The sequence below is a fragment of the Pseudorca crassidens genome, chromosome 20 (genome assembly GCF_039906515.1).
Source record: "Pseudorca crassidens isolate mPseCra1 chromosome 20, mPseCra1.hap1, whole genome shotgun sequence".
NCBI lineage: Eukaryota > Metazoa > Chordata > Mammalia > Artiodactyla > Delphinidae > Pseudorca > Pseudorca crassidens.
In genome coordinates, this window is record NC_090315.1 from 12,983,964 (window position 1) to 12,995,092 (window position 11,129).

An 11,129-nucleotide genomic window follows, 5' to 3' on the forward strand; every position below is an offset into this window, starting at 1 on the left:
TTTGAAGGCACTAGAATCAGGTGCTGAGACTACTAGTCAGGGTCCTCCCTCCTCCCTCCAATGATGACATCCCTCTTTCTCCATCACACCACCACCACCACCAACTCAGCTGCATCTATGTTGCCAGGAGACAGGCCTCATCCCAACTTCCAGAAATAGCCCAGCGGCCCCCACCCTAAGGGAATGACTTACATCACCCAGGAGAGGGAGCAGTTGCCCATAGGCCGCCACGGGAGCCTCAGTTTCCTGCCAGTACCCCAACCCTGGATCGTCTCTTCACTGCCAACGGGCATCATTTGGGACCACCCACCCTGGGCTGGCATGAAATGAGGATGAAAGGAGAGTGGGTAGGCGTTTCCAGTTCCTTTCCCCTCAGAGTTACACAGGGTGAAGTTTCACGGTGAAGCCAGTCCACAACAGGCCCCGAGCCCTCAATTCTCACTCCATCTCTTAGCAGCTGTGTAGCCTTGGGGAACTCCTTCCCCTCTCTGGGCCTCCAGCACCTCACCTGCACTGAACGGGTTGCGCTGTCTCTAAGGGCACCTCTAGCTTGGATTCCTCCTCTTGATTCTTTCATCTCTGATTCAAGCTCTCCAACTTGGGCTTCTAGCCTTATAAGCTCACCTCTCAGATCCTATGATCTTGAGATCCTGGTCTAGATCCAACGATCCTGGCTTTAGGAGAACGCAGTTGTTGAAAGAACATGGGGTTCAGAGACAGACTTCATTTAAAGTCCTAGCTGGGCTTAAGGTCTTGGGCAAGTGATTTACGTGAGCCGCTTGCCCCTACCTTGCTGGATGTTGGAGATAAAGCGCTGCAGCTCCCGACTAGGTACCTGGCACACCGTAGGTCAATCAAGAGCAACTATGATGAAGCCAGTCCCTTCTTATATATATATATATATATTTTTTTTTTTTTTGCGGTACGCGGGCCTCTCACCGTTGTGGCCTCTCCCGCTGCGGAGCACAGGCTCTGGACGCGCAGGCTCAGCGGCCATGGCTCACGGGCCCAGCCGCTCCGCGGCATGTGGGATCTTCCCGGACCGGGGCACGGACCCGTGTCCCCTGCATCGGCAGGCGGACTCTCAACCACTGCGCCACCAGGGAAGCCCTAGCCAGTCCCTTCTTAACTTGCTGGCAGAGAGTGTTTCCATGGTTTGATGAGAAGATCACTAAGGTACCTTGCAAGGTCTACATTTCAAGAGACCCTGCAAGCCTGTTGCCAGAGGACTCCCAGATTAATTCATAAGCGCCTCTAAGGAGAGTGATGTGTGGGAGAACACCAGACGTAGCGCCAAAGGAGCTCCATGGAGGCATGACTAGGAATTCACAGAGAGGAAAGGCATTGTAGGCAGGAGAGCAAGGGCCATGGCGTGGTGTTGAAGAGCCTAAGGGGCTCCCAAGGATGAGCAGATCCCCCATGGAAGAGGGGAGCAGACAGAGGGCCAGAGCATGCCTGAGACCTTCACCATCAGGCCCAGGGGTTAAGTGCCGCCCCAGGTCAGGAGTTCATTTCCCAGGCCTGGATTTGCCCCATTCAGATGGGGTTAGGCCCTCTGGCCATAGGTCCATTTGGGGGTCCAGTCTAGGTCCCTGTCCTTAAGAACCAAGCAAAGGCTGTTGCCCTGCAGTGGCTGCACCCAGCACCCAGGACAGATCACTGCATCCAAAGGTCCAAAGTTTTATTATTTTGAATACATTCTCCAGCAGCCCCCAACTTCCCTCCCCCCAACCCTCCGTCCCCAATACAGAATAAGGCTTGACCACAGACCCCCAGCCCAGGGGCCCCAGCTGGGAGGCAGAGGGGGCTTCCAGTTTGGTTTCAGGGCACCCCCTTCCCACCTGCCTGCCTATGGGCTAGTCCTAGGAGCAGCTGGGGGTGAAGGGGTTGGACTGGCGCTGGGGTGGGGAGTAGGAGAGGGATAGCAGGCACTTGTAGAGATTTGTGGCCTATGGGCGGCACCCCTCACCCTCCTCCACCCCCAACCCCCCCCCACAGAATTTTTGGTTCATCATAAAATGTTCCTCCCTCCTCTGCTGCAACCCTGTGGGGGGGTATGAGAAACCCAGGCACTCATGGCCCCTGGAGGGGCAGGGAAGGCAGGATCGGGGCTGAGGATGGCCGGGGGTGGAAAGGGAGAGAGGTACAGGAGGCAGAGAACAGGGAGGGAGACAAGGCTTTACTTCCTAAGCGATTGTAATAAAAAAGTTCCTGGGCTTTGAGGCCAGAGCCTCAGTTCAAATATAAATTCCCCAGAATGGAGGTGGCCCCCTTAACTCCCCCCTCCCCCCTACCACTCTGCCCGGAGCTTAGAAACCCACAGAGACAGGGGACAGCTCCCAGCCCTGGGCACCCACCCACCCTCACAGTTAAAAAAAAAAAAGAAATTAAAAGTTTTATACAAAACGTGGGGGAGGGGAAAGGGAGGAGGCAGGGAAGAGACGAGAAAGCTGCCCTCACCTCCAGGGAATGGGGGGGGTTAAGGCAGCAAAAGAGGCATGGGGGGGGGTGGAGGGAACGGGGGTCCCCTGCCCACAGCCCTCAGGAATCTCGATGCTCCAGAGAGAGCTGGGCTGTAGCGTGCTGGAGGTCAGAACTCACCCGCCTTGGGGTGAGGGGCCCCCCTGCCTCCCCAGGCCCCTCCCCACGCACCTTCTTGTCCTCTCCCTCATCCTCGAGGCCCCCAGCGGGGCCCCCACCCCCCTCCAGGCGACAGTCTTCACTCCAGCGCCGTTTAAAGCGCAACTTGAGGGGCATGCATTGGGCTGCCCCGGGTGCCTCGCCGGGGTCGGGCTTCGGGGGTGCAGGGGGGGCACGAGGCGTCTTGAACACTTCCCCGTCTTCCTCATCCTCGTCGCTGATGTCAGTCACCTCCACCTCCTCTGACTCGCCTTCCGAGATAGGCTCCACCTTGATCTGGGGTGGGGGGGGCGGGGGGGCGGGGGGGCCCAGCACCCCGGCCCCCTCGGCCAGCCCGCCTGCGCTGCCACCACCACCGAGGGCACTGCCACTGCCCTTGTCAGCGCCCACCAGAGCCTTGTCCCCAGCCGCCCGCTGCCGGCGTCCCAGTGGGGGCGGCTGGAGCTTAAACTTGAATGGAGAGGAGGAGGAAGAAGAGGAGGACGAAGCTGAGGAGGGGACTGGTGGGGTCTCGGGTGCCATGGGCGGCAGCGGGCACTTGTCAGCGCGCTGGGGCTGCGGCACCACCAGCCCGGGGTAGTGCAGGAAGGCGCGGGGGCTGAGGTGGTAGTTGTAGACGCTTTGGGTGTGGGCCTGCAGGTACCGTTTCATGTCCTCAGGGCTGAAGGAGAAGTGGGAGCCTCCCCCCGAGCCGCTGGGGCCCCCGCCACCACTGGGGTACATAGGGCTCAGCGTGGGTGAGGGAGTGTAGGCCAGGTGCGTGGGTGTCATGGGCAGAGCCGGTGAGAGCTGAGGGGGCAGCAGGGAGCCAGGCCCGGCTAGAGGCGACACAGGGAAAGGGCTGAGGGGCTCAGGGCCACCCCGGGGCCGGGGGTAGACACGGAAGACACCAGGGTCATGGGGCAGGCGGGCCAGCGGGGGCCCACGGAAGGCACCCAGCTCCGGGGGGCCAGGCGGTCGGGCCCGGGGGTCCTCTCCCAGTGGCTCTTCCAGCTCTGACGTGCCATCACTACAGTCACTGACAGAGCCTCGGCCCAGGCGTCGGGCCACCACAGCCGAGAAGAGGGAGGATGAGGACGAAGAGCAGGCCGGTGGTGAGCGGGGGTCCTCGGTGGGAGACAGCACCTCGGAGGGCGTTGAGGGAGGGAAGCGGAAGTGGCTGCCGCCTGTCGGCACTGGCGGGGCGCTCTGGGGCACCGCACCCCCTGGCGGGAGAGGGGAGACACGATGTCAAGGCCCCCAGCCTCGCCTGGACATTCAGACAGACCCTGCCGTCCCTCTGAGGCCATGCTTACCAGCCCTTGTACTCACCAGCCAACCCCACATCGATGAAAGGGTAATTAACCAGCACCAGTTTGTTGAAGTTGAACTTGTAGGTGAACCGTTTCCCCTTAGTCTTATGCAGAATACGTTTGTTGTAATAATAGCTGTGGATGTAGAAACACCATCGGACGGTCAGTCACGCGGGACCCAAGTCCAGACCCCGAACCTTGACACGTGTGAGTGCTGCTCGCAAAGGGTGACTGAGAAACACGGGCCACCCGAGAGAAATCAAGGTCCAGAGGGTGGAGATCAGCTCTCCCCTCAGTTCTGGGGCCAGACTAGAGGCCACGTCCCTGGTTGTATTCTCTCCTCAGGACACCTCGGTGTGACAAATGGTCTCAGAGAGGGGCTGGGACTTGCCCAAGGTCACACAGCTGTGATTTGGACCCAGAGGGCAAACCCAAAGCCTATTCCCGTGGGCCAGGGGCTCCCAACCAGTGGGGCGCTGTCCACATCTGCCCAGGGACCTCTGCCCTCCTCACCGCAGGGCCCGGCTCAGCTTGTCATAGTTCATCTGGGGCTTGCACTTGCGGACACCCCAGAGCCGAGCCACCTCGTCGGGGTCCTTGATGACGAATTCCCCGTAGTCCCCCTGCCAGGCGATGACACCCTGGTACTCCTCCTTCCGCAGCAGCTCCAGGATAAAGTGCCACAGCTGGATCTGCCTCGAGCCGGGGGACGACTCCGGCTTGTAGGCCCAATCCGGGAAGGCAAACCCTGGGGACAGGAGGCAGGGGTGCGGCCCCGGGTCAGGGCGCCAAGTCTGGGGCCCTAGGGCCCATCCCAGGGTCCACCCCCTACCCCGCCCTTAACGTGGGGAAATCCGTCTCCCCCTGCCAAGCCAGGACCTGGGTCGAGGGAGACAGTGTGTGTCTGTCTGTGTGTGAGGGGGGCTAGACAGGAGCTGGGGGGAGGGGAAGCTGGAGCCTGCTCCAGCGACACCGGGAGAAACAGGAAACCGTCGGCGGCGGGTCCCGGGGCCAGTGCCAGGGGGCCAGGCACCAAGCCAGGCCGGCGGGCAAGGCTGCCAGTGGGGGAGGGGCAGGAAGGGGCACACGTGGCCAGACGGGTTGGGGCGAGCCCCCCCAGCCCACCCGCACTCCCGTTCAGGGTCAGTCACTACCATGCCGGCCCCCCGCCCCCACCACACGACCGTCTCTGTTCCCCTCCTAGGAAGGTACACTGTCTCCCTCCCAAGACCTACCGGAGCCCTTACTCCCACCCTAGGCCCCGAAAGGAGGATTTTTTTTTTTTCTTAAAAGGACCAGGAGGGGTGGGGTGGCTGCTTGACGATGAGGTCAGCGCTTGCACACACAGAGGCTTCTGTCTTCCCTGGAGAGTGAAACCCAGACTGTCTGAGAGAGCGCCCCCCCGCCCCCCCATCAAGCCCTGGACCCTCTGTGCTGCACTGCCCTACCCAGACCCAGGCGCACGGACCCAACCTGGCTGGAGGGCCTCAAGACTGAACAGTCACCGCTAGCTGTAGCCTGCTCCCCCTTCTGCCTTCTCATCCTCAGCTTCTTCCCTGCCCACCTACCTACCCGCCCCCAGCATTAACCTTGGGTAGAGGTTGGTGGTGGGCTGGCTGGTCCCTAGAGGTGATGGGCAGCCTGGGGGGGAGAGTTGGGGGGGCTGCGGTTGTTGTCATTTCCCAAACCCCCGGGTAATCAGGGGTCATCAATAATTCAGCACTAGGCAGCCGGTAATGGAGGGGCGGGAGGAGGGAAAGGGAGGAAGAGAAGGGGGGAGGCAAGACAGAAGCCCTGGTGCCACTAGAGGGAGAAGGCCAAGGTGGAGAGCTAAGGATGGGCGGGGTCCCAAGTCCCAATCAGGCTGCAAGGGTCAGCCTCCCTCCCCTGGCCCTGGCTCACACCACAGCTCAAGCAGGTACCAACCAGGCCTGGGGCAACATGGAACCTCCCCCAAAGACTCCACCCAAGTCTGGAATCCAACAGGGGATCCTTCCCCATGGGGACACAGGGGATCAGCAGTTCCTATTCCCACAGGGGCCACTCCCTCTAAATCAGAGCTGACTCTAACCTCTACTGGGACCCAGCTCCCTGACCCCTGGCCTTGGGTAGACTGGGATGGCCAGCATTCCCCACCTGGTCCCTGCCTCATTCAGAAATTCCAGCCTCAAACCAGCCCCCCGGGGCTCCAGGGATATGACCATATGACCTCCAGCTGGTCGCAGACCCAGAGTACTGTATGTACCAGCAGCCCCTGCTCCATTCAGAAGTGACAGCCCCTGACAACACCTTCCATGGACCCCAGCATCCACAGACCCATCCCTCTCTTGGGAATCCAGGTGTTCACCCCTTTACGCTCACCCTGCTAGAGAACCCAGGTCCGAGGGTCTTGTTCAGGGCCCAGAGGTCCTTGGGAACCCAAGAGTCCGCCCACTCCACGTACCCTCCAACCTCCTCCAAACTCCTGTCTCCCTTCAGGGCACCAAGCTTCGCGCTCCCCCCCACCTAAACCCCAATCTGGCTCTCCGACTCGGGGTGGGGGCCGAAGCCCCTGAGACATCAGTCTAGAGCTGGGGTGTGTACTGATTTCCACCCTCCCCCCAAAATTAAAGCCACCCTTCCCAGCCCACCCGCCCCAGCCTCCTTGTCCCGGTAACCAGGCAACGTGTGTGCCGCGACAGTCCTGGGAGCGGGGGAGCAGGAGGCTAAAAATAAACTTTGCAGAAGAGAAGGAGTGAGAGAGACTACATGCAACACAAAGGGAAGGGAGGTGGGGGGCTCTGGAAAGGCCTCAAGCTGCATTCCGGGGACTGACCCAGGCCCCCTAGTTAACCCCCTCCCTGAACAAACCCCCTCCCGGACCAGAACCCTGGCTCCCACTCGTGGCAAGGGCCCTCCCTATTCCCAGGCCCACCCCAAAGCCAGCTTTCCTCATCGGACATGGCATACATGAGGGCCTGTTCCCAGCTTTGGGGGGAGAAGGAAGATGAGGGGTGACGTCAGGGTGTCTCAATGGGGCTCTGTTCCCCAGGCTTTGGAGCCAGGAGCCAGGCACGGGCAAGGGGAGCATGTGTGAGTGTGTGTTGTGTATGGGTCCACGTGCTTAAAACAGGGAACCACCCGGCCCGCACCAAGAAAGCTTGGGGGTGCAGGACCTCTGGAGCATGGGAGGACAGCGAGGCAGAGACAGAGCAGCTGACACTGAGAGAAGAGCTGAGGACATTGCCAGACAGGGTGGAGAAAAGGCAGCAGACAGGAAGGGCTGGGATGGCGGGGTCCCAGAAGGCACACCTGGGTCCCACGGAGGCGGGGTAGGGAATCTCCCAGACAGACTGTGGAAACCTGGGAGCGGGGTCTGCAGAATTCTTGGGCGCCCCTCAAATTCACATAACTGCCCAAACTTTTTTTAAAAGGACTCTGGGGTCGGAAGGGAGGGGTAGTGGTAGAGGAAGAACACGCCGGCCTCCTGGGGGGCCCCGCCACCTCCCCCAGTCCAGGCAGCCTTCGGTGGCGCCAGAGCCGGGAAGAAAACAGGAAGTGGGAAACAGCCGCGGCAGAGGAGAGAGGGGCCGGGATGGAGGATCGGATGGAGGGGCGCGCAGCGGCCAGCCAGGAGGCAGATGGACCCATGGACCGACTGGGAGACCAGTACAGGCCCCCGCCCCTTCCCCCAGCCAGAGAACCCACACGGCGCGGCCCCAAGACTGGGTTGGGGGAGCTGCCCAGCCGGTCCCACCAGGCGAAGGCCCGTAGCAGGGAGGGAAGACGAGGCGGGGTTGTCTGGGTGCCTCGGCCCCCTCCTCCGGCGAGGGGAGGCTCCTGCTGCCCCCAAGGCCCAGCGGCCCTGGAGCCTTTGGGAGCCAGAGAGTATGTGGGACGCACGTGACTAACCCTACAGCACTCCGAACCCCTGCCCCACGCCCAGCCCCCTCCTCGGTCCCAATCCCCAGGCGCCGGAGCCCGGCTCGGAGCCCTTTAAGAGCCGCCCCCACCCGCCGAGCGACGGGGGGGCGGGGTGGGTGGGCCGGTCGGGGCACACACCCTCACACAGGAGCCCTAGCCGCGGCCGCCGCCGGGGGAAGGAAACAAGTTTGAACAGCGGCGCCTGGCCCCCTTCCCCCTCCCCCGTCCCCGCCCCGGGCCGGATTCCGACGGGGTAGACGGGCAGGGGGCGGCTGGGACCCCTCCCCCAGCGCGCTCGGGCGCAAAGTCCAGCCAGCGAGAGCCCGGGGGCGGCGGGGGAGGGGAAGGGGGAAAGTCCGGGGGGGGGGTTAATCCTGCTGCCCCCCGCCCGCCGACCGGGGGGGGAGGGGAACCTTGGCCCCTTAAGGAGGAGCAAGTTGGCGGGGAAGAGGGGGGCGGAAGGAAAAGACGGCCGGTTGAAAGAGAAGAGCTGGATGAGGGAGGGGGTCGAGGGGGGGAGCCTCCGCGTCCACCCCCACCTTCCCCACCCTCCCCAACCCCGGGTCCCCGGAGGCGAGGGAGGAGGGTTCCCAGGTCTCTCCCGAGCGACCTTAAAGCCGCGCGTTCTAAGGTCGGAAACAAAAAGTTCCTTTTTCGAACGTTCGGGCTGCGCTTTGGAACTTTGCGACTCGGCGCGGGCGGGGGAGAGAGGAGCCGGCGGAGACGGGCGGGGGAGGGGCGGTGCAGCCCGGTCCCCGAGTCCCGGGCTCCCCACTCACGCCCTCCTCCTAGAGGCCATCCTGTATCCCCCTCTAAGCCGGTGCGGGGCACGCATCGCGGTGAAGGTCACGGGCCGGACCGCGCAGCGCGGAACCTGGGATAGCGGGCCCTGTGGACAGCCCCCCCGCACACACACACCCCGCACACGTCCCGGCCCCCAGAGTGCAACGTGACAGAGCGGCGGGGAGGAACCCAGCCATCCCCGTGATCCCGGGAGTGAGGGAGAGCCGAGCTTTCGGGGTCCAAGCAAGGAGAGAACCGGGACTCGCAGCACCCATACCACTGCGCCCACAGCCAGGAATTGGGGGTCCGGTGCACACCCCCGCTCGCGCCGCAAGAAGCAACAGGTCTGGAGTGCTTGGGGGTCCCCCGGAACTGGGGATCACTCGGGCTCCCCCAGAACCCTTCAGCCCCCCCAAAGTTTCTCCGCCTGGTTTCCCGGGGCAACAAGTCTCCCCCACACGTGCTGCCCCCGCCCCCACCTGTGTCCGCCGGGGTCTTCATGCTGGGGGGCCCGGGGCGAGGCGCCCCGACTCCGGGCCGCAGCTCCCGGCGCCCGCGCTGCCCCGTCCCGTCCCGAGCCCGTCGGGCCGCCCTCGCCGATTCACCCGGCCTCGCCTCTCAGAGCCTCTCCCCTCCCCGCCGCCGCCTCCCGGGTTAATATCGCACTCCGGGGCCGGGACGCCCACGCCCCCCGGCCGGCGACGTCACCGCCGCGTCGCCATGGAGACACTGCGCCCGCCCCCTCCCCGCGCACTCACACACACACGCGCGCGGGCGCGCGCACGCACACACACACACGCACACACACACGCACGCACACACACACACTCGTCGGCGCGCAGCCACTGAGCACCGGCCGGCTCTAGGCTTAAAGGGGCCGCGCGACGGGGGAGGAGGGAAGGAGGGGGTTGGGGTGGGATGGGGTCCGGGGGGTCATGACCCTTCTCTGAGGCTCCAAGTCTGAAGATAACTTAAGTCCTCAGGACTCGCGACCTGCCGCCCCTCCTCCTCTCCTGCCCACTGCGGGGTCCAGATTTTCTTTGGAAGCCTGTAAGAGGGCTTGGGGGGTACCTTCTGATGAGTGTCAGAAACTTTTGTGAGGAGGAGTATGGACCTTTGGGGAGGAGGCAGAATTTTCTCTGCAGGGGGGCCGGGTCAGGACCTTGGAGGATGATCCAGACCACAGCATTTCCCAGGCTGGGCTCACCATGTCCCCCCACCAACGATCCTGAGCCTGAATGGGGGCAGCTGTCCAGGGGTGGGGTGGAATGGGTGGGAAGCATTTCCCAGCATCGGAAATAGGGAGGCGGCTGTGCCCTCCATTCCTTCAGGGATGGGGTCTTGGCCTTCCAGATAGCCCCAGTCCCAACTGGGGAGGAAGTGACCAGAGAGAATGCACGCGGGAGCCCGCCCCCCCATCCCCAGACTGCAGCTGTCCTGGGGACACGGCTGGCGCCGGAGGTACCCCCACCTCCACCTCCAGGGCAGGGGGTTCCGGGGATGGGGTCAGGATGCGAGGGGGTGAGCAAAGTCGGAACAAATGTGCTCCCAAGGGGCACTGGGGGGTCGCCAGGAGAGAGGAAGGCAGGGCTTAAGGATGAAGGCCAGCGCGTAGGGCAGTGTTAAGTCTGTTCTCTGCAGCTGGGAGGAATGGATGAAGCCTGAGGCTTTGGGAAACAGGAAATCAGCAATGATCCGATGGCCAACAGTAGAGGGCAAATCGAAGCTATAGTCACAGAGTCTCAGAAAAGACTCTGAGGTACCAAAGGAAACGAAGCGGGGAGGGCGGGGGGAGATGCTCAGAGAGAGTGAAATCAAGAAGACAGAGACGAACAGGCCACAGAGAGGGAAGGCCTGAAGGGTCAGGCTCTGGGTGCTTAGGGCTTCAAGCCCAGCCTCTGTTGCTGGGTTCCTACTGGTGTTAGAGCAGATCCTCACCAGTGCCTCAGAAGTCTCAGGCCTCTTCCACAGGGAGACCAAGTCCTCCCGGGAAGCATCACCCCCCTGGGGAATTAATGTAACCTTGCCTAGGGACAGTGCAGCTCCCCCACGGATATTGTAACCCTCTGGGAGCAGTGTGGTCCAGCAATGATAATCATCATCACTGTTATTATAACAGCTCCCTCCCGAATTGCTAACGCTCAAGATGTGCCAGGCACTGGGCCAAGCGTTGTCGGGACATCTTCTCATTCAATCCTCACAAAACCCCAAAGAAGGGAATTACTATTGTTCGCCCCATTTACAGATTAAGAAAATGAGGCTCAGGAAGTGTTGGAGCCAGGATTCAAACCCAACCTATCCAATTCAAAATCACCACCCTTAACCACTATATTTTACTACCTCTTTTACTGCCCCCCCCTCAGAAAAAGATGATGCAAAGTTTAAAAGATAATAGGTCTATAACAGCCTCAGTGACCTCCATACTCCCACCAGCAAGACAGAGACTGGGGTGGCAGCCCAAACTCTGCTATTTCCTGTACGCGACATAGAGCAAGTGAATTTATCTCTTTG

The 11,129-nt window shown here is 62.2% G+C and overlaps 1 protein-coding gene across 1 annotated transcript; it reads right to left on the reverse strand.

Moving 5' to 3' along the window:
* Positions 1-1,666: 1,666 nt before the first annotated feature.
* ERF (ETS2 repressor factor) lies at positions 1,667-9,257 on the reverse strand. Its single transcript, XM_067717888.1, has 4 exons — positions 9,098-9,257; positions 4,446-4,680; positions 3,952-4,067; positions 1,667-3,845 (listed from the first exon to the last, which is right to left on the reverse strand). The coding sequence occupies exons 1-4, from the start codon at positions 9,117-9,119 to the stop codon at positions 2,542-2,544; spliced, it is 1,677 nt and encodes a 558-aa protein (XP_067573989.1). The 5' UTR covers positions 9,120-9,257; the 3' UTR covers positions 1,667-2,541.
* Positions 9,258-11,129: the final 1,872 nt, after the last annotated feature.

Coding starts and splice junctions, on each gene's coding strand:
- ERF (XM_067717888.1), bottom strand. CDS start 9,119: ATGAAGACCCCGGCGGACACAG. Junction 4,681..9,097: donor GAAGACCCCGGCGGACACAG/GTGGGGGCGGGG, acceptor TCCTGTCCCCAG/GGTTTGCCTTCCCGGATTGG. Junction 4,068..4,445: donor AAGCTGAGCCGGGCCCTGCG/GTGAGGAGGGCA, acceptor CTACATCCACAG/CTATTATTACAACAAACGTA.